The sequence below is a fragment of the Mauremys reevesii genome, linkage group 2 (genome assembly GCF_016161935.1).
Source record: "Mauremys reevesii isolate NIE-2019 linkage group 2, ASM1616193v1, whole genome shotgun sequence".
Taxonomy (NCBI): Eukaryota; Metazoa; Chordata; order Testudines; family Geoemydidae; genus Mauremys; species Mauremys reevesii.
This window is the reverse complement of record NC_052624.1, coordinates 189,378,363-189,397,947: the sequence shown is the minus strand read 5'-3', so window position 1 is coordinate 189,397,947 and position 19,585 is coordinate 189,378,363. Positions and strand designations below refer to the sequence as shown.

At 44.3% G+C, this 19,585-nt stretch overlaps 1 protein-coding gene across 5 annotated transcripts in view; it reads left to right on the top strand.

The window, feature by feature from the left end:
* LOC120399587 (beta-Ala-His dipeptidase-like) overlaps positions 1 to 19,585 on the top strand; it is a 44,894-nt gene that overhangs the window by 8,345 nt on the left and 16,964 nt on the right. The window contains exons 1-4 of one of the 5 annotated variants that reach the window (XM_039528001.1): positions 7,484 to 7,532; positions 11,964 to 12,080; positions 13,447 to 13,590; positions 19,276 to 19,438. In XM_039528001.1, coding sequence (XP_039383935.1) covers positions 11,985 to 12,080; positions 13,447 to 13,590; positions 19,276 to 19,438 — 403 coding nt within the window. In that variant the 5' untranslated portion in view covers positions 7,484 to 7,532; positions 11,964 to 11,984. Of the gene's footprint in view, positions 1 to 7,483; positions 7,533 to 11,555; positions 12,081 to 13,446; positions 13,591 to 19,275; positions 19,439 to 19,585 lie in introns of those variants that run through there. The other 4 variants (XM_039528002.1, XM_039528003.1, XM_039528000.1 and 1 more) reach the window with 4 other exon arrangements.

Sequence of the window (19,585 nt, the reverse complement as noted above, 5' to 3'; positions counted from 1 at the left end):
CAGCCATGTGGCCACAAGGGGTCCCACTGCTTCAGTCAGAACTGTATTCCAACAAATGGTTGCCCTTTTGTGCACTAGGTAGGTAGTAGCTCTTTGGAGAACAGCTCAACACTAAGCTTTTGTGTTTCGTTATTTTTAAACTACCTTCCTGGATAGTAGTTCCATTAGGAAGATCTTACCTTCAAGTAGGGTGACCAGATGTCCTGATTTTATAGGGACAGTCCCGATTTTTGGGTCTTTTTCTTATATAGGCTCCTATTATCCCCCGCCCCCTGTCCTGATTTTTCATACTTGCTGTCTGGTCACCCTACCGTCAAGAAAAAACCCACCATTTGTTTGCCAGACTAACCCTTGCTGTAACTGAAGACTCGTCTCATTTCAAAATGTTCAGTTTACTATGAACATGATGCAAACCCAGGTATTCTCCAGCCTTTTAATTTTATGAAGAAATTCTTTCATAGGATCCACCTCCCATCAACAAACCCCACCTCCACCCCCGACTCTGCTTGGTCCTCAAAATATTTCATTCTATGGACGACTTGCTTGTTGACTTCAAATCTTCATCCCCACATCCACAGCACCTGACTGTGATGGCATAAACCAGAGAGTCACTTCAAGCAACAACTAAGGCAGGGGTGGGCAAACTTTTTGGGCCGAGGGCCCCATCTAGGTGGGGAAATTGTATGCAGGGCTCGGGCAGGGGGTTGGGGTGCGGGAGGGGTGCGGAGTGCAGGAGGGGGCTCAGGGTGGGATGCAGGAGGGATGCGGGGGTGCAGGGTGTATGAGGGGGCTCAGGGCAGGGAGTTGTGGGGTGGGGTGCAGGAGGGGTTCGTGCTCCAGCCCGGCGCCACTTATCTAAAGCGGCTCCGGGGTGGCAACAGCGTGTACTGGGGCTAGGGCAGGCTCCCTGGCTGCCTGCCCTGTCCCTGGCCCCACACCGCTCCAGGAAGTGCTGCAGCCCCCCGGGAGGGGGGAGACGAAGGCTCCCCGTGAGCTGCCCTTGCCGCACCTTCAGGTACCTCCCACAAAGCTTCCATTGGCCGCAGTTCCCCGTTCCCAGCCAATGGGAGCTGCGGCGCCTGGAGGCAAGGGCAATGCACAGAGCCCTCTGCTCCCCCCACCCGGGGGGCCGCAGGGACATGGTGCTGGCCGCTTCTGAGAGCGGCGCGGGGCACACAGCGCCACGAGGGGGCAATCCCATGGGCCGGATCCAAAGCCCTGATGGGCCGGATCTGGCCTGCAGGCCGTAGTTTGCTCATCCCCGAACTAAGGTCTATCTTGGTTAGGGGTGAGACTTTCCTATCAAAATAATTAAATCACTACAACACCTTCTGTGGATGCAGTTATCTGTATAAAGATAATGAGGGCTTGTCGACACTACAGCGCATTGGCCGATATAGCTATGCTGACAGAGACCCCAAGCTCAGAGACAGCGTAAGCAGGCAGAAGGAGTTCTGCTGCAATAGTTACACCGTCTTCCCAAACTACATTAGCTAAACTGACAGAAGCACTCCTCCACTGGCATAGTTGCGTCTACACCTGTGGTTTTCTCTGCATGACTTTTTTCACACTCCTAGATGGTAAAACTTTGTACTGTAGATCAAGGATTACATCTCTGTAGCTTATTCCTGTTACCGACAGTAAGAGCTATGTGATATAAGATGCCTTTATCCTGATATAACCCACTAGAGTGGGTTGTACTGATACAGTTAAAGCAGTAAACTTGTGCATAGACAAGGCTGAAGCTGCATAACAGAACCCTTAAAAAGCAAAGATCTTCTTTTCTTATTAATGACTGTTGAATAAAAAGAGGAAAGTGAAACACAGAAAATGTGCTTATTAATAAGGAGGGAAGGAAGGGAAGTGCTAAAAATATATCATATGCATTATTTCTAAAAACAATTGTTTTTAAACTTTTCCAGGGGCTGTTAACTGCTCTTTAAGGTCAGACCAATTCAAATGCATTAGGATTTGAACACTATAGTGTTTGTTTTCTCCTTTTGCTATTGCATGCCTGTGCCATCCTATGAAACTAGTGCCTGATTTTTTTTGTTGCAACAATGAGTTGCTTTAGTGTCACCAGAAGGCTCCCTTCTATTTATTAAACCAAGTCCCCTTACATAGCTCTTTCTGGTTACTACACAAATGTGAACTAGAAGTTGCTGTTTTGTGTATTGGTAGTGCAAGTACCATGTAGTTTCTTCTCTTAATTCTTCTTAATTCCCCCCCCGCCCCTCCCCGTGAACAGCACAACATGGTTGCTATCTAATTCCTTTTTGGATTTACAGTATTTGGTCACCTTGCTACCTGTGAGGGCTCTGTGAGTATTTTCTCATCTCTCTCTTTTCAGGTTTTTCATATACATGTATACTCTCTTGCTTAAAAAAGCAGAATTTCACAAAAATCTGTTTAACAAGTGATTAGATTCCCCCTCCAATTGGACACTGGCAGAATTAATCATTTTAATCTTGTTTTTCCCACAGCACTTCAGTTTCTTTGCTTTTTTTTCAGCCCAGTTTAAAGCTAATTGTGAATAAAAATAAAATCATGGGCTTTATTTGTGAATTGTAGCATTGCCAGGTGTCTGATTGTTGACCAGAACGCCAGGTTGAAAAGGGACCTTGGTGGTTCTAGTCAGCACCTCGGCCAATGGGAGCTGCAGGGGCAGTGCCTGCAGATACAGGCAGCACACACAGTGCAGAGCCACCTGGCCGCCCCTGCATCTAGGAGGCAGACATGCTGACTGCTTCTGGGAGCCATGTGGAGCCAGGGCAGGCAGGGAGACTGTCTTAGCCCTGCTACACCTCCGACCGGGAGCCACCTGAGGTAAGCGCCGCCCAGATGGAGCCCGAATCCTCACCCACACCCCAACCCCCAGCCCCAGGTCAGAACCCACACCCAAATTCCCTCCCAGAGCCCACACCCCCCTCCCACACTCAAAACTGCTCAGCCCCAGCCCAGAGGCCCCTCCTGCACCCCAAACCCGTCATTTCTTGCCCCACCCCAGAGCCCACACTCCCAGCTGGAGCCCTCACCCCCTCCCGCACCCTCAACCCCTGTCCCAACCCAGAGCTCCCTCCCACGCCCTGAACCCCTCATTTCTGCTCCAACCCCAGAGCCTGCACCCCCAGCCAGAGCCCTCATCTCCTCCCACACCCCTGCCCCAGCCCAGTGAAAGTGAGTGAGGGTGGGGGAGAGCAAGCGATGGAGGGAGGAGGGATGGAGTGAGTGGGAGCAGGGCCTCAGAGAAGGGGCAGGGCAGGGTCTCAGGGAAGGAGTGGGGCAGGGGTGGGACAAGGGCATTCAGTTTTGTGCCATTAGAACAGAGGTGGGCAAACTACGGCCCATGGGCCCGTCCTGCCTGGCCTTTGAGCTCCCGGCCGGGGAGGCTAACCCCCGGCCCTCCCCCGCTGTCCCCTCTTCCTTGCAGCTATGCCGCCACGCGGGCAGCACTCTGAGCGGCGGAGCTGCGCGCTCCTGCAGAGCAGCGTGGCAGCATGTCTGGCTCCAGCCGGGTGGTGCGGCTGCCAGACATGCTGCTCTGAGTGGTATGGTAAGGGGGTGGGGTTGGATAAGGGGCGGAGGTTCGGGGTGGTGGTCAGGGGACAGGAACGGGGGTTGGATAAGGGGTGGAGTCCCAGGGGACAGTTAGGGGCAGGGGGGTCCTGGGAGGGGGCGGTTAGGGGACAAGGAGCAGAGGGAGTAGGATGGGTCGGAGGTTCTGAAGGGGGCAGTTGGGGGTGGGAAATTGGAGGGGGCAGGAGCCAGGTTGTTTGGGGAGGCAAAGCCTTCCCTACCTGGCCTTCCATACAGTTTTGAAAACTCAATGTGGCCCTCGGGCCAAAAAGTTTGCCCACCCCTGCATTAGAAAGTTGGCAACCCTAGTGTATTGGGCAGACTGTTGGGGTGGCTTCTGAGACCTTATCCACTTGGTTCCCAAGAACTTAACTCAACTCCAGACTTGTCACTGAGATATCTTTATTGGCATACAATTAAACTACACTTTAGGTGATCAGGCTTAAGCATAGGGCAGTGGCTCTCAACCTTTCCAGACTACTGTGCCCCTTTCAGGAGTCTGATTTGTCTTGTGTACCCCAAGTTACGCTTCACTTAAAAACTACTTGCTTACAAAATCAGACATAAAAATACAGAAGTGACACAATACACTATTACTGAAATATGGCTTACTTTCTCATTTTTACCATATAATAAAATCAACTGGAATATAAAGACTGTACTTACATTTCAGTATTTAGAGCAGTATGAACAAGTCATTGTCTCTATGAAATTTTAGTTTGTACTGACTTCATTAGTGCTTTCTTTTTATGTAGTCGGGAATAAAACTAGGCAAATATCTAGATGCGTTGATGTACCCCCTGGAAGACCTCCACGTATCCCTGTTTGAGAACCACTGGCACAGGGCATAGGTTCAGAGCATACCACACTTCTAAAGATAAAAAGCAAACCTCTACCTTTATATACATTTACACATTATATTGCATTTATTATACATTGCATCACATCTTCTGAAGCTGGCTTGGTCACTTTGTAGGAACCTGTCCATGTACAGCATGCTCTGTCTGTGCATTACTTAGGCTAAGTCTACACTACACCGCTTTTAGTGACATGGCTGTGCTGCTACAGCCCTGCCGCTAAAAGGCGCGCAGTGTAGCCACTGTTGGCTCTGCTGCTGACAAAAATCTTCTACCCACAATGAGCAGCATTTGCGTTGTTGGCAGGAGCTGTTCTCACTTGTCGTTGGCAAAACTTGTGTCTTTCAGAGGGGGGTGTTTTTTTAACACCTCTGAACGACAAAAGTTTTGTCTTTCACTTGCCACTGTAGACACTGGCGCTTTACAGCGCTGCAACTTTCTTGCTCAGGGGTATGAAAAAACACCTCCCTGAGTGCAGCAAGTTTCAGCGCTGTAAAGCACCAGTGTAGACAATGCACCAGCGTGGAGGTGGGTTTTTTTAGAACACTGTGAGAGCTCTCTCCCAGTGCTCTGCCGCGACTACACAAGCCATATTAAAAAACACTGCCGGGCAGCGCTTTAACATGGCCAGTGTAGACTAGCCTTTACTTTTTACCTCATCTTACATTCCAGGCTTATTTTATCCATTGTTATCTTGTCCATTGTAAATGGTTCCCTGGGTGTTTTCCCCTTATCTTGGCTAGTTGCAGGCATTCTGTTTCCAGAAATAAGGCTGATCCATTTACCTCCCTAATCCTATCTCCCAAGAAATAAGACCTCACCAATTACTCATGTCAAGTCAGGCCTACAGACAAAAAAAAGAGAGGTCATGATGGCCATATCAGAAACAACAAAATAAAAACAAGCATTTTCTGTAGTTGCATTCTTCATATTAAAAGTGCTGTATTTCTTTGGGCAAAAACCTAAACCTGAAAGTATTTCCATCTTCAGATTTCATCGAAAGCAAAATAAAAAATTTGTGAAACATTTTCACTTTCAAAAAAAGACCATTTTCAACCCCTCCCCCCCAAATCATTTGTCAGTCCCTGATCAAAGAAGAGACAAAGCAAGGGATTTGGTCCTAACTACAGAGAACAATATTCCTGCAATAAACTGATGGATGACTACTTTCCTCCAGGGTCTTAAGCTCTGTGTAAAGACACATAACATAAATTTGCAAATTAATTAGAATAAATATTTTTTGTTCAACAGTATAAATCTTTAATCTTTGTATTACAAATTTAGAAATACTTCTCACTCTAAATAGTACTTAGCACTCAGAGTTGCTTTATATTTTTAAAGCACTGTACAAGCAATAAATAATCCTGTTACTTGATTAAAATAGTTAAAGGTATACACAAAATGTTCCAAATGGGTGGAGGCAAAGAGATGGAAATAACTGATTATCTGAATGCCAGAGCATGCCTGAACTAAAGCTGTGTTTTGCTATGAATAACAATGGCATCGTAATGGTTCCTATTTAATAATTGGTATTTCTCAGTACTGTGATAATTAGCTAATATTTGTAAAGTGCTCTGCTGTAAAGCACTAAGTACTGCTGATTTGTTGTTACAATGTGAAATATAATGTGTGCAGATATACACCTAAGTGGTCAAATTAAAAACTGGCAGTTGCTATTAAAGAGGAAAAAAGAACATAAGGTTGGTAGAAATTAAAGAACTAAATATAGAGAGAGTGAGTGAGCATCTTAGAACTCAGGGATGCTGAATGGACACTTAGGAGAAAATTCTTTATGGCTCTTAGTCAAGAGGTCACCCAGCGCTCTGGCCAGAAATGTGGTAGAAACTTTTGCTGGTATAATAATGTTTGCTAGCTGTGTGTTTGGTTGTTTGTTTTTAAACAACATTTCTATACTGGCAAACTCTACTGGCGTAGACACGGTTATACCAATGTAAGTGTCTTTGCCAGTATAGCTTATTTTGCTTGGGCATTAGTATAAGCTATACCAGCAAAAAAACATTTTTGACAGTATAAGTTGCGTCTACACTGGGAGGGTTTGCTGGAAAAAGGATTGTGGTAGAAAATTTAAACTGGACATACTGAAATGAAACAAATGGAAAATGAAAGTAATAGTACTTCGGCTCGGCCAATGGCAGGAGAGCTCAATTTAAACTCATATAGAACCAGTGGCAGAAGATTTCACAAAGGTAGTGTTGCGTAATAGCACAAAATTAGGTATCAGGAGAACTTGGTTCTAATTCCAACTCTGACAGACTCTCAGAATGACTTTATACAAGTAACACAACTGCTGTATCTCTCTTTCCCCATCTGTAAAAGCCTAATGCTCACTATACCGCCCAGACATGGGTGTTGTGGGGCTTAATCAGTCAACCTCTAGAGAAGCAGTTTGATATTGTTGGATGGAAGATGCTATGTAAAAAAAATATTTATTTGTATTGTAGAAGTGCCAAGGAGCCCTGGTTATGGACCCGAGTGTGCTAGGCACTGTATAAATACAAAATAAAAGGATTAAAGGATTAGAAAACGTGCCTTAAAGTAACAGACTCCAGTAGCTCTGTCTATTTAGCTTAACAAAGAGAAAGTTAAGGGGTTATTTGATTGCAATCTCTATGTACCTACATCTTTGAGGAACAAATATTTAACAATGTGCTCTTCAGTCTAGTAGAGAAAGGTATAAGGCCTGGAAGTTGAAACTAGACAAATTCAGGCCAGAAATAAGGCATACATTTTTTAAAGTGAGAGTAATTAATCAATAAGGCTACATTTTAGTCACGGACCGTGACCTATCCATAAATTTTAGTGTATACCCCTGACTAAAACTTGGGAGCAGGGTAGCCGGGGGAGGGGGTGGCCTATGGGTGCTGCAGGGGAGGGTTAGCGGGGCTGGGGCAAGCTCCCTACCCAGCTCCTGAGCTCCAGGTGCTGCCTCCACTCTGCCCCAAGCCCTGGTTCTGCCATTGGCTGGGAACTGCGGCCAATGGGAGCTGGGGGCGGGGGCGGTGCCTGCTGGCAGAGGCAGCACGTGGAGCTAGGAGCTGAGGGAGGGGAGTTCCTGTGACCCTTCTGGGGATCCCCCCGGTAAGCACTGCCCCGCACCCCAATCCCCAGACCTGAGCACCCCCCACCCAGACTCCTGCTGCTGGGGGCAGGGGGAGGGTGCGACTGGCCCAGGGCTGCATGAACTGCTCAGGCAGCCCCCAGGCCAGGAACACCAGCTGCTGCAGAAGTCAAGGAAGTCACGGAATCTGTGACTTCTGTGACCTCCATGACAAACACGGAGCCTTATTAATCAATAGAACAACTTACCAAGGGTTGTGGTGGATTCTACATCGCTGACAATTTTTAAATTAAGATTGGACGTTTTTTTTAAAAGACCTCTTCTAGGAGTTATTTGAGGAAGTTCTATGGCCTGTGTTATACAAGAGTTCAGACTGGATGATCACAATGGTCTCTTCTGGACTTGGAATCTATAAATCTATGAGAAAGATGATCCCTGTCACAAAAGTAATGTGTCTGAGGCAGAGCAGCTGCTCAAAAACCACACCCAAGAACCAGAAACAAGAAATTGCTCACCTAAACTTTATTGAAAATGAACTGAAATAAATAATCTGTGACACAGGACTGAAAAGGTGATATACACCTCTACCTTGATATAACGCTGTCCTCGGGAGCCAAAAAATCTTACCGTGTTATAGGTGAAACCGTGTTATATCGAACTTGCTTTGAACCACTGGAGTGCGCAGCCCCGCCCCGGAGCGCTGCTTTACCACGTTATAGCCGAATTCGTGTTATATCAAGGCAGAGGTGTATATACAATACAAAGAGGTGTTCAAAAATTGCTTTAACTTCGATATACTGGGACTGTCAAGACTGCCCTTCACTGGCTTTGCTGTGGAGGTTCCTGGGTGTCTTGGAGGTTATGCACTGTGAGCTCTCAAACGGTAATGGAATGGCCAGCTGAATTTTAACAAAGGTGTCTTTTCTCTGAATTGTTAAGATAGAAGATACAGATCTGAACAAAACTAGAGTTTTAAATGTTCACATTTAAAATCCCCTCCTCTTGGTTTTCACACTTCTGTGCTGTTATTTCACTAGTTCGCTGTGATTATAGACTTTCCACCACAGACAAGACTTAATTTCCAACATTTAACCAAAAAAAAAAAAAAAAAGGAGGCAGAAAAATGAATCTTTAAAAAGCAAAGTTTCTGGTTCCCTTTATACATCATAAAAAATTAGACAAGCCCCATTTTTGTTTTTCCTTTTATGAAATGGCAAGCACTGGTTTTGACCTCTTGCTATACTGATCATATTGGTTTTGTGATCTTAAAAGAAAGCCTCATTAATTTATATCTACAGTTAAAGGTATTTTCTAGCCCCTTCTGAATTAATGATGAGCTTTTCCTTGTGCAGCCAGAGCCTTTCAACAAGGAGCCATCCCTCTTCTTAAGGTTTTCTCTGGGTCTGATTTAATTCCTCCCTTCTTAAGAAACTTATGTCCCCCAAATCTTGCTTGGTATTTCCAGTCTCATAAGCCCCTTTGTCTCAGTGCTAAAGGCTCTCACTCTAAAATGAGCCCCAAGCCACAAATGTGTGTAGCAGTTTTCACACTGAAACATTACGGGAGAGGTTCAGATCTGGGATTTTGGACTCTATTGTAAGCCTCCTATTGTTAAATCCTCTCTGCTGCTGCTCTATCCTAAACTTTAAGATACTCTGAACAATTAAAAACAAAAGCACCAACAAGCATCACCTATTTCTTATTAACCCCTCTGAGATATTTTTTCCCTACTCAAAATTTCCTGGCTTTTTTTCATGCTTGCTTCAAAAGTCCCTTCACTATTTCCATTTGGTTTTACCCCCCACTTCTATTGCTATAGCTGTTTAATGGAATCGTTAAACTATGGAATGTTTATTAGCTTAAACTATGAGTGGTTTATTAGCTCCATCTGCTGGGTGAAATTTTTGCCTCTTTTTATCTGGAGAAAAAACCCTCAGTAATGGAAGGAAATTGTTATTCTGATCATTGCTTGATGCTTTTGTCTCTCTCTAATCACTCTTACTATTTCTACAATATCCCCATATTTAATCTCTACACTTCAAAATATCTAAACATTTTTTCTTATGATGTCATATATATTTGCCTCTCTTTTAAATGAGTAAAGGATTCCCCCTAGCCCACTTTCATACTTTCCATTACTCTACTTTCCAGTAACATTCAAATATCTGGTACATACAATATGACCCCACACTAATTTTAAACAAAATACATTCTGATTGGGCTACTCTGCCTAAATATATTTTTGGAATGCTCTTGTTTTTTTGGGCTCCAGTTGCTTGTATCACTCAGATCTTTCAAATGCCTATGTTTCGAGTGCTGATATGCCGCAGAACTGTGTATGTCAGGAATATCTTCCATTTGAATATTACATTTGGTGACACAAGGCCTTATCCTGCAAATTTTACTTCTAGTAATAGTCTCTGCTTGTGTACAGTAAACATGTTGACTTCACCCATGAATAAGGGTCACAGAATTGGGCCAATGCTTGGTCCCAGAATTCCCAAGCTGAAGTGGGCAGCATTCTAGATCACCATAATAAATCCTTTAACTTCCTCATATGCATGACCTCTGACTTTTTGTCCAAGATCTGCTCTTCACTAAACTTGTGCGGGCAAAGAATCTAGCCATGAGTTTCAGATAGCTGATGAGGAGTTTGTTGTCTACCTGGACCTGGACCATTATATTCCTTTTGTCACCACCAGCCAACATACTAGCACTCCATTTCGATGTCAAACTGGAGTTTGAGAGATGAAAAATGGTAGCAACTATTTCCAGGGAGCACTTAATAACAGGCCCTCCAAGCTTCCATGTGATGGATCCACGAGGGTAGTTTGCCCATGATGGCTTCTAGCTCACGGAGACTTGCAGGCCATAGTTTTACTTTAAGGCTCAAGCCTCCAATCTCTGCAGATTAATTAAACCCTAGAAATATTGCCCATATGAAACCTGAGAGCAGGCCTAAGGGTCTGGCAATATTAGAAAAAAGTGAGTTTTTGTTACTTTGCCTGCCTGTTCTAATGACAAAATAGTAGAGATGGCTGTCTTCCCTGCCCAATGTTCAGACTGCACCACCCACTTTCACTGGATTCCCTGTGAATTCATCAAGTTTTAAGCTTCTTTTGGTCACCTACAAGACCCTTCACAACTGTGTCCCTCTTTGCTTTTCCTTTTCTGTCTCATAGCCCCCTGCTTCCTCCACTATGCCAATGCCTTGGCTGTCAGTTTGTCACTGTGCTTCTTACCATACTTCCCTCTTCTTCTTCAAATCCCGCCTCAGGAACCACTTCTGCTGTGGTGCCTAGGAGAAATCATCCATCTAGTAAAGGTTTGTTCTTGTGTCAGGTGGGTTTAGATGATTGTAGGTACATTTAATAAAAGCGAGTGATCTGGTACTTTCCGGAACCATCAACCTGTGCAATACCTATGTCTCACATGATCTTATTTTCACTATCCTTGTTCACTCTCACTCCTTTTTCTCCTCGTTTATCAGTCTCAATTTTTATATCTTGTTCTCTCACAAACATCACTGAAACTGCAATTAAAACTAGAGGCTAACATTACGGGTTGTGCATGCAGCAGCATGTTTTGTTGACTCAATTTAAAGTACAACTTTTTCGACAAGCAGCTCATTGTTTTAAATCCCAGAATCCCTTTTTCCAAAGAGATTACGCCCTACAAAACTATTTAGTTTTTAGCCCCATCCTTCAAATGTCAATTATCTAGCTCCCAGTTCAGAGAACCATCAGCAGAAACTCCAGAAACACAGCAGGAGAAGTATTTTCAAACCCTTGTGAAAATTACAAACTACAGTGGCTTGTTAAATCTTGTTTTGTCTAACGTTCGTGGCAGTGGGACTACAAAGGCAGTAAGTGACTTCTGCATTATCTAATGTTTCAGCTTTGCCCTTGTGTTTAATCATCCACAAAAGCCATTTATTGCCTCGTATACATCTCCATCAGGATTGTTATCCCTTTAAACAAACTGCATGTAACATGTGGAATGTACATTTTTGAATTAGTTCTTTTTCCTTTTGGAAATGTTGGAATAGAAAGCTGAGCTCCTTGGGCAATTGGTGTTTCTGTTTGCATTTCCCCGCCATGTTTGTTGTGTTTGGCAGAACCTACAGTTTGAGGTTGTTTCACAACTTCTCATGAAGATATAAATGTCTCTTTAGAAAATGTTTGTGCATCAAAATCATTCCCAGAAGTTGCTTGTAGTCCAGATAGTGCAAAACCCATTTACTGTGTTTCCCTCCCCTACAGATTGACCAATAAACTCTGCATGCTGTATGTACTAAATGCCTTTGCCTAGTGCAGTGGGATTTTAAAGCAGACTGACCTGTCCATTGTTCAGCAATTATTTATGGCTGCCTGCCCAGCAGTGAAATGTACCTGACAAGTGCTTGTGGGTATCTTCCCTTCAATATAGCAAATTTTGTCTTGAACTTGCAGATATTGGCTCTCTCTGTTATCATGCTGCTTTTTGAAGCAGGAGTATCCTCATCCTCCTCAGGCTTGGAGAATCAGATCTTCCAATACATTGATCTTCATGAAAATAAATTTATTGAGGTAAGAGCTATGCATATTGTCAAATAGCTACAATGCAGAAGTGAAGTAATAAAGACCAACAATGTGTGTTCATGAGACCACTTCTTTTCTCTTCTAAAGGGAAAATAGTGAGCAGGCTTCCACAAGGCCTCAGATGTAGTGGAAATGCCACATTTCACTATGCAGCAGGGCTAGGCAACAGAAAGTCTATGGTGGCGACGCTGCACTCTTCTTGTGTTCCATGTAGCAGAGATCGTTGGTAGCTTTGCGCACAGTATACCATGCAACATGGGAATATGGGTGGATTATGGCCATCACCACTAGATCCATGCAGAGTATGCAAATCCATACTGAGCCAAAACCTTGCATAAAGGGGAGAAGCAGGCTACATATGCTGCTGCTTCCCTCACTTTGCCATGCAGACATGCCACCTCTGCACCGATTACTGGATTGGGGATGGGCTCCAGGTCTTTTCCTCAGTTCTGTGATGTTTCTGTGCATTTTTGTGAGTGCACAGCTTATTCGTTTGGGCTGTGACCTCTTTGCCAGGATTTAGCCTTTAAAGGGATTCTTTAAAAAAAAAAAGTGGGATCAATTTGCTTTGGGAAAAAGGAAGAACAGAGGAATGGGACAGATATGATTAGTTCATGTCAAATTATGAACACTTCATTTTGTTAGAATTACTCAATAGCACATACTCATTGTAACAGTGGGCATGTCTGAAACTAGATGAGGATTGTCTAGACTCTAGACAATTCATGCAAAATACAATTACCCAGTTCAAAGTGAATTTAGATGGACAGCCTTAATACTACTCTGGTCCCTCTACATTCTCCTAGACAGGGGTTTAGATCCCATGATGACAGTTAGCTGAGAATTACCTCAGATGGATAGAAGACAGAAAGATAGACCATCCCTCCCATGCAAAATCTCTCTAGAGCACCCTATCTTTAAGGAATCCACTGGGGCTCATTTTGTTTGCTCTGAAACTATACCCCCCGCCCACCCAAGGTGTACTATACATGTGAAAAGGGTGCTGTCTGAGGGACAAGTAGAAAGGTAAGAACTGTTGGGGTCCCCTGATGGAATCAAGAGGGTTGGTTTCAATGAAGTTCTGTAAAAATGGATGAGGAAATCAGATTTTGATCACTCTGACTTTAGCAGCAGAGCTGACACTGAACAAGAGAGAAAGTGATCCCGTGTCGTGACAATTCTTTGCCAGATACAACAGGCAAAGAGGCTACAGCAATAACATGGCCATGACAGAGCTGAAATTAAAACAGCTTCAAATCTGATGTGTTTTGAGTTCAAAGTGCAAACAACAGCGCAGATCTGGTTTTCAATACCCCACTGGTTCATTTAATTATATTCCTGGCTTCCTTTGCAGACCCTTAAGGAATGGGTAGCAGTGGAAAGTGATTCTATTCAGCCAGAGCGAAGACAAAATGTAACACAAATGGTGGAATTAACAGCAGACAAGCTTCGAGTTATGGGAGCCACTGTTGAGTTAGTGAAGTTGGGCTCCCACAAGGTACCTATTTGTCATTGCCATGTTTTAAAAATACTCTGATCTGCACTTTAACGGTGTGTTCTTATGTAACATATGGATAATTCTCATTTGTAGGAAGGAGTGAGACACCCATTGTCACGTGTATGCAGAGGCATTCTCACTTCTAAGCATAGGATTAAAACATTAGCCCAGGAAGTAAGGTGGTTTATTATATTTGGACCCAGCAGAGAAGGAGATACAGACAGAGAGGAGCTCATTTAAGCACATAGACTCATAGACTTTAAGGTCAGAAGGGACCATTATGATCATCTAGTCTGACCTCCTGCACAACGCAGGCCACAGAATCTCACCCATCCACTTCTATAACAAACCCCTAACCTATGTCTGAGTTACTGAAGTCCTCAAATTGCAGTTTGAAGACCTCAAGCTGCAGAGAATCCTCCAGCAAGTGACCCGTGCCCCATGCTGCAGAGGAAGGCGAAAAACCACCAGGGCCTCTGCCAATCTGCCCTGGAGGAAAATTCCTTCCCGACCCCAAATATGGCGATCAGTTAAACCCTGAGCATATGGGCAAGACTCTCTAGCTGCATTGGAAACCTTTATTGTTCTTGCAACAAAACTGAAACCAACCCAAAAGTGAGGCTTTACTCTGGGGAGAGGAGAATGCTCAAACATTTAAAGGGACAGGACAACACATTCCTACACCTACATTAAAAAAACTTCCCAAATATAGATGTATCTTATCATTTACATAGACCCAAAGACTTTAAGGCCAGAAGGGACCATCAGGGATCATTTAATCTGACCTTCTGCATATTGCAGGCCACAAAATCTCAGCCACCTACTCCTGTACTAGACCCCTAATCTCTGGCTGAGTTACTGAAGTCCTCAAAACATGATTTAAAGACTTCATGTTACAGAGACTCCACCATTAACATTACCTTAAACCTGCAAGTGGCCCATGCCCCAGGCAGTAGAGGAATGCGAACCCCTTCCACTCTCCCCCAGGGTATTTGCCAATCTGACCCAGGGGAAAATTCCTTCCCTACCCCCAAATAGGTGATCAGCTAGACCCTGAGCATGTGACCCTGGGCAAGACCCACCAGCCAGAAACCTGGGAAAGAATGCTCTGTAGTAACTCAGAGCCCTACCCATCTAGTATCCCATCTCTGTCCATAGGAGATATTTGCTACTAGCAGTCGCAGATTGACTACTGCCATTGTAGGCAGTCCCATCATACCATCCCCTCCATAAATTTATCAAACCCATTCTTGAAGCCAGATGGGTTTTTTGCCCCTACTGCTCCTCTTAGAAGGCTGTTCCAGAACTTCACTTCTCGGTTGGTTAGTAACCTTCACCTAATTTCAAGCCTAAACTTGTTGATGGCCAGTTTATATCCATTTGTTCTTGTGCCAGCATTGATGCTTAACTTAAATAATTCTTTCCCCTCCCTGGTATTTATCCCTCTGATATAATTGTGCTCTATAAATATATCTCCCCTCAACCTTTGTTTGGTTGAATCTCCTTTCATAAGGTAGGCTTTCCATTCTTTTGATCATTCTAGTGGCCCTTCTCTACACCTGAAATTCATCTTTCTTAAACATGGGAGACCAAAACTGTATTCCAGTATTCCAGATGAGGTTTCCCCAGTGCTTTGTTTAATGTTATTAACACTTCCTTGTCTATACTAGAAATAAATCGCCTGATGCATTCAAGGACTGCATTAGCCTTTTTCACAGCCGCATCATGTTGGCAGCTCATAGTAATCCTGTAATCAACCAATACACCCAGGTCTTTCTCCTCCTCTGTCACTTCCAATTAATAAGTCCCCAGCTTATAGCAAAAATTCATGTTAGTCCCTAAGTGGATGGCCTTGCACTTCGCACTATTAAATTTCACCCATTTTTATTACTCCAATTTTCAAGGTCATCCAGATCTTCTTGTATGATATTCTGGTCCTACTCCATATTGGCAATACCTCCTAAGTTTGTGACATCTGCAAATTTTATTAACACATTCCCCCTTTTTGTGCCAAGGTCATTAATAAAAATGTTAAATAAGATAGGACCCAAGACTGATCCCTCTGGAACCCACTAGTAACCTCCCTCTAGCCTGACTGAAAGGTTCACCTTTCAGTATGATCTGTTGTAGTCTCCCCTTTAACCAGTTCCTTATCTAACTTTTATTTCTCATATTAATTCCCATCTTCTCCAATTTAATAAATAATTTCCAATGTGGAACTGTATCAAATGCCTTACTGACATCCAGGTAGATTAGATCTACTGCATTTCATTTGTCTAAAAAATCAGTTATCTTTTCAAAGAAGATCAGGTTGGTCGGAATGATCTACCTTTTGTAACGTTATGTTGTATTTTATCCCAGTTACCATTTACCTCTATGTCATTAACTACTTTCTCTTTCAAAATTTGTTCTGAGACCTTGCATACAATTGAGGCCCATAGTTTCCCAGATCACGATTTTCCCCTTTCTTAAAAATATGTACTATATTAGCAATTCTCCAGTCATATGGCACAACCCTTAAGTTTACAGGTTCATTAAAAATCCTTGCTATTGGGCTTGCAATTTCATATGCCAATTTCTGTAGTATTCTTGGATGGAGATTATCAAGACCTCCCCAGTTTAATGCCATAAAAGACTAAATAATCTAACTAAAATTTGTGAGTGAACAAGCCATGATCTGCCAAATAGTGGTGGATATTTTCCTTCAATCACATAAAAGGGATTGTCCATCTAGTTGAAATTTCACCTGGAGTATCCTTTTTGGGACTAACTTTTCTCCAGTATAAATCTTCAAAACCATACAGGTTTCTTCCAGAGGAACTTGTAACAAAGTCTGGTGATAGATGCAGAAATCAATGAAATGGCAGCTCCAGTATCAAGCTCCATTCTTGTAGAAATTCCTTCAATCAAGCGTGTGACCCAGATGTCATTTCTGACTCCAGATAATGTAGTGCTAAGTCTTGGCCAGTGTCACTAGAGCTCTAGTCTTTTTCCACATTATGAATTCCTGACTCCCATCTTCTCTTAGCTTCAGTCTTTATAGGTGTCTTCTTGTATGGATGATTAACCTGTGCTGGAGATTGTTGAACTGTGACAGATCACAGCAATGTGTCCTTCCTTCTGGCACATACTGCAAATGACCTGGTGTGTCCAGCAAGTCTTCTCAGCATGTATAGTTTGTGCACAGTGGCCACACAGAAATTCCTTACATTCCTGTGGTTTTCTGTCTCATCAGTTCATGAGATGAACTTGTCAGTTCATGCTAAAGTCCAGAGAATCCTGGAAGTCCAGTCACTTCAACTGCCTTCTTGAATGTAAGCACTGATACAGTAAATAATTTTTTCAGGACCTGCTCATTGCATAATCCAGAGACTAACTGGTCATGGAGGGGATCACTTAATATTTGTCTAAACTGACAGCTTCCTTAGAGCAGCAGTGAACTGTACTACCGACTCTCCACTTCCATGATGTTGCTGATGAAACTGATATAATTCTGCTACCATCGATGGGTAGGAGAAAAATGTTCCTGCATTGCTGCATGATTTGCAGCATACGTGGCAGTTCTGGGCACAGTTGAAGACAACAGGTCATGCAGCAGTCCATATGCCTTCAGACCCATCACTGTCAACAAGGGTCTAACTCTGGAATAGAACTACAAGTTACAAATGTTTGAGATACGCCACCCATGATTTGCAGTTGTCGAATTCACCAACATTGCCCACACTAATTGCCATTCCTCTGTTCTCCTGTTGGACTTCAAACCTCCTGGACACCTTCTCTGCCACAAGGAAATTCTTTTTTTGTGACTGTGCGTCTGCACTCAACCTGCCTCTTTCGGAGGCATGCATGCCAACACGGCAGACTGTAGAATTCTCCCTTTGGCTGTATTTGGGCTCCCTCTACTGTCTGTAGACCCTTTGGGCAAGCTAAGCTGCTGCTCAGGACGCCCGCTTACACCTGGTCTGTCAACATGGTTGCTTACTTCCCCCTCACTGCTTTGTTTTCAGTAGTTCTGAGCAGCAGCCTATTCTTTTTTCAGTGTTTAATTGCCAATTCCCCCTCTCCAGCTGCGTGGTTCACACTCTCCCAGTAGCAAAAGCAGCAGTCTGTCACCCTGTGCCTCTGGGTGAACTTTCCCCCTTTTTTACAGTATTATTTCCTTCCTTTTTCTTTTTATTCAGGCAGTAGGAGCACTGGACATGCATGGGATAGAAATCCTTCATTGCCAAATGTTATATCTAGACCCAGCAGAGAATGAAATACAGACACAGAGAAGCTCATTTAAGCACATATAGCTGCCGTGGAAACCTTTATTATTCTTGCAGCAAAACTGAAACCAATCCGAAAGTGAAGCTTTGCACTGGGGAGGGGGAGAGTGCTCATCATTTAAAGGGACAGGACATCAGTTTTCGTTCATTCTGTAGGAAGGAGAAAGCACTAGACTTCTTACAAATTCCCTCACCTACCAGTGTAAAGCAGCAGCTACCTTCCTTTCATGCAGAATCAAAAGCACCTGTTAATGCAATGCAGTCTGCAAATTCTTCTCCTCCTCCTTTGAAACAGAGAGCTGCTCCTTTTGTGAGCCATCCAGTTTTCTCTAACCTGTGCAGAAATCTGTCTTGTGTGGTAGTAAACTGCCATATTAGCTTGAGACCTTAGCCTGTCTTTAGAACGGTGTGCAACAGCTGCCAGTGCTGCCTACCAACGCGGCTTAATATTTCATTTTTTAATAGATTCCAAGAGCCTGGAACTTCAATCTGTTGCAAAACCAAACTCAAAAATGGCTTCTGTGCAACCTTGGATTCATTCTCATGTTATATGCAGGGCCGGTGCAACCATTTAGGCGACCTAGGCGGTTGCCTAAAGCACTAGGATTTGGGGGGCAGCATTTTCTTTGGCAGCGACCGCAGCAGCCAGATCTTTGGCCGCCCCGGTCGCCGCCAGCATTTAGGCGGAGGGAGCTGGGCAGGGGAGCATGAGGAGGCCCGCCTGCAGCAAGTAAGCGGGGGTGGGCGGCATGCAGGGGAACTCCCCGCCCCTGCTCACCCTTGCCCCGCCTCCTCCCCGAGCACGCAGTGGCTGCTTCACTTCTCCCGCCTCCCAGGCTTGTGGCGCCAATCAGCTTAGGCACCACAAGCCTGGGAGGCGGGAGAAGTGAAGCAGCGACAGCATGCTCTGGGTGGAGGAGGAGCAGGGGTGAGCTGGGGTCAGGGGGGGGGGGCTCAGGGCGGAGGGGGGGAGCTGCCGTGGGGGGGGGGCTTAGGGCAGGGGCTCAGGGACGGGGGAGGGCGCAAGGTGGAAGTTTTGCCTAGGGCGCGAAACATCCTTGCACTGGCCCTGGTCACATGTGGTGTGGACAGTTTTCTATCGTCTCCATTGCAGGCTGAGTTGTGAGGGAATGGAAGGGCCTAGCAAAGAGTGTGTGCTATCATTGTATTACAGTTAAACAGTAGTTGGGCTCTTCAGTTTCACCACAGAAACTCAATGGGTGGGGAGAGAATCTTAGTTTCTGTATAAGCTTTAGAGATAAGGTGGAAATCAGTTTTGACAACCTGCTCTGATAAGAGTCCAGTGCACCAGTAAAGGGTTGTTTGAATACTGACAATTCCAATTCCCCATGTAGCTACTAGCCTGTTCCACAAAGTTTTGGCTTTTCTTTGTTACTGTGTTAATGTTCCTCCACAGCTGCCTGATGGCCAGAGCCTTCTGTTGCCTCCTCTAATTCTAGCAGAACTTGGTAAAGATCCACAAAAACCCACTGTATGTTTCTATGGACATGTGGATGTACAACCTGCCAAAAAAGAAGATGGATGGGAAACTGACCCCTACAACCTGACTGAAATTGATGGTCTGTACATGGTCATTATTCTGGCACAAGTATTTGTATGCACAACACTAACTTATGGAGTGGGAGGAGATTCCCTCTAAACTCAGGCCTGGTGTAAGAAGGTGCTACTTGTGTAGAAATCTCTGGGACAAATTCAGGGAAAATGGG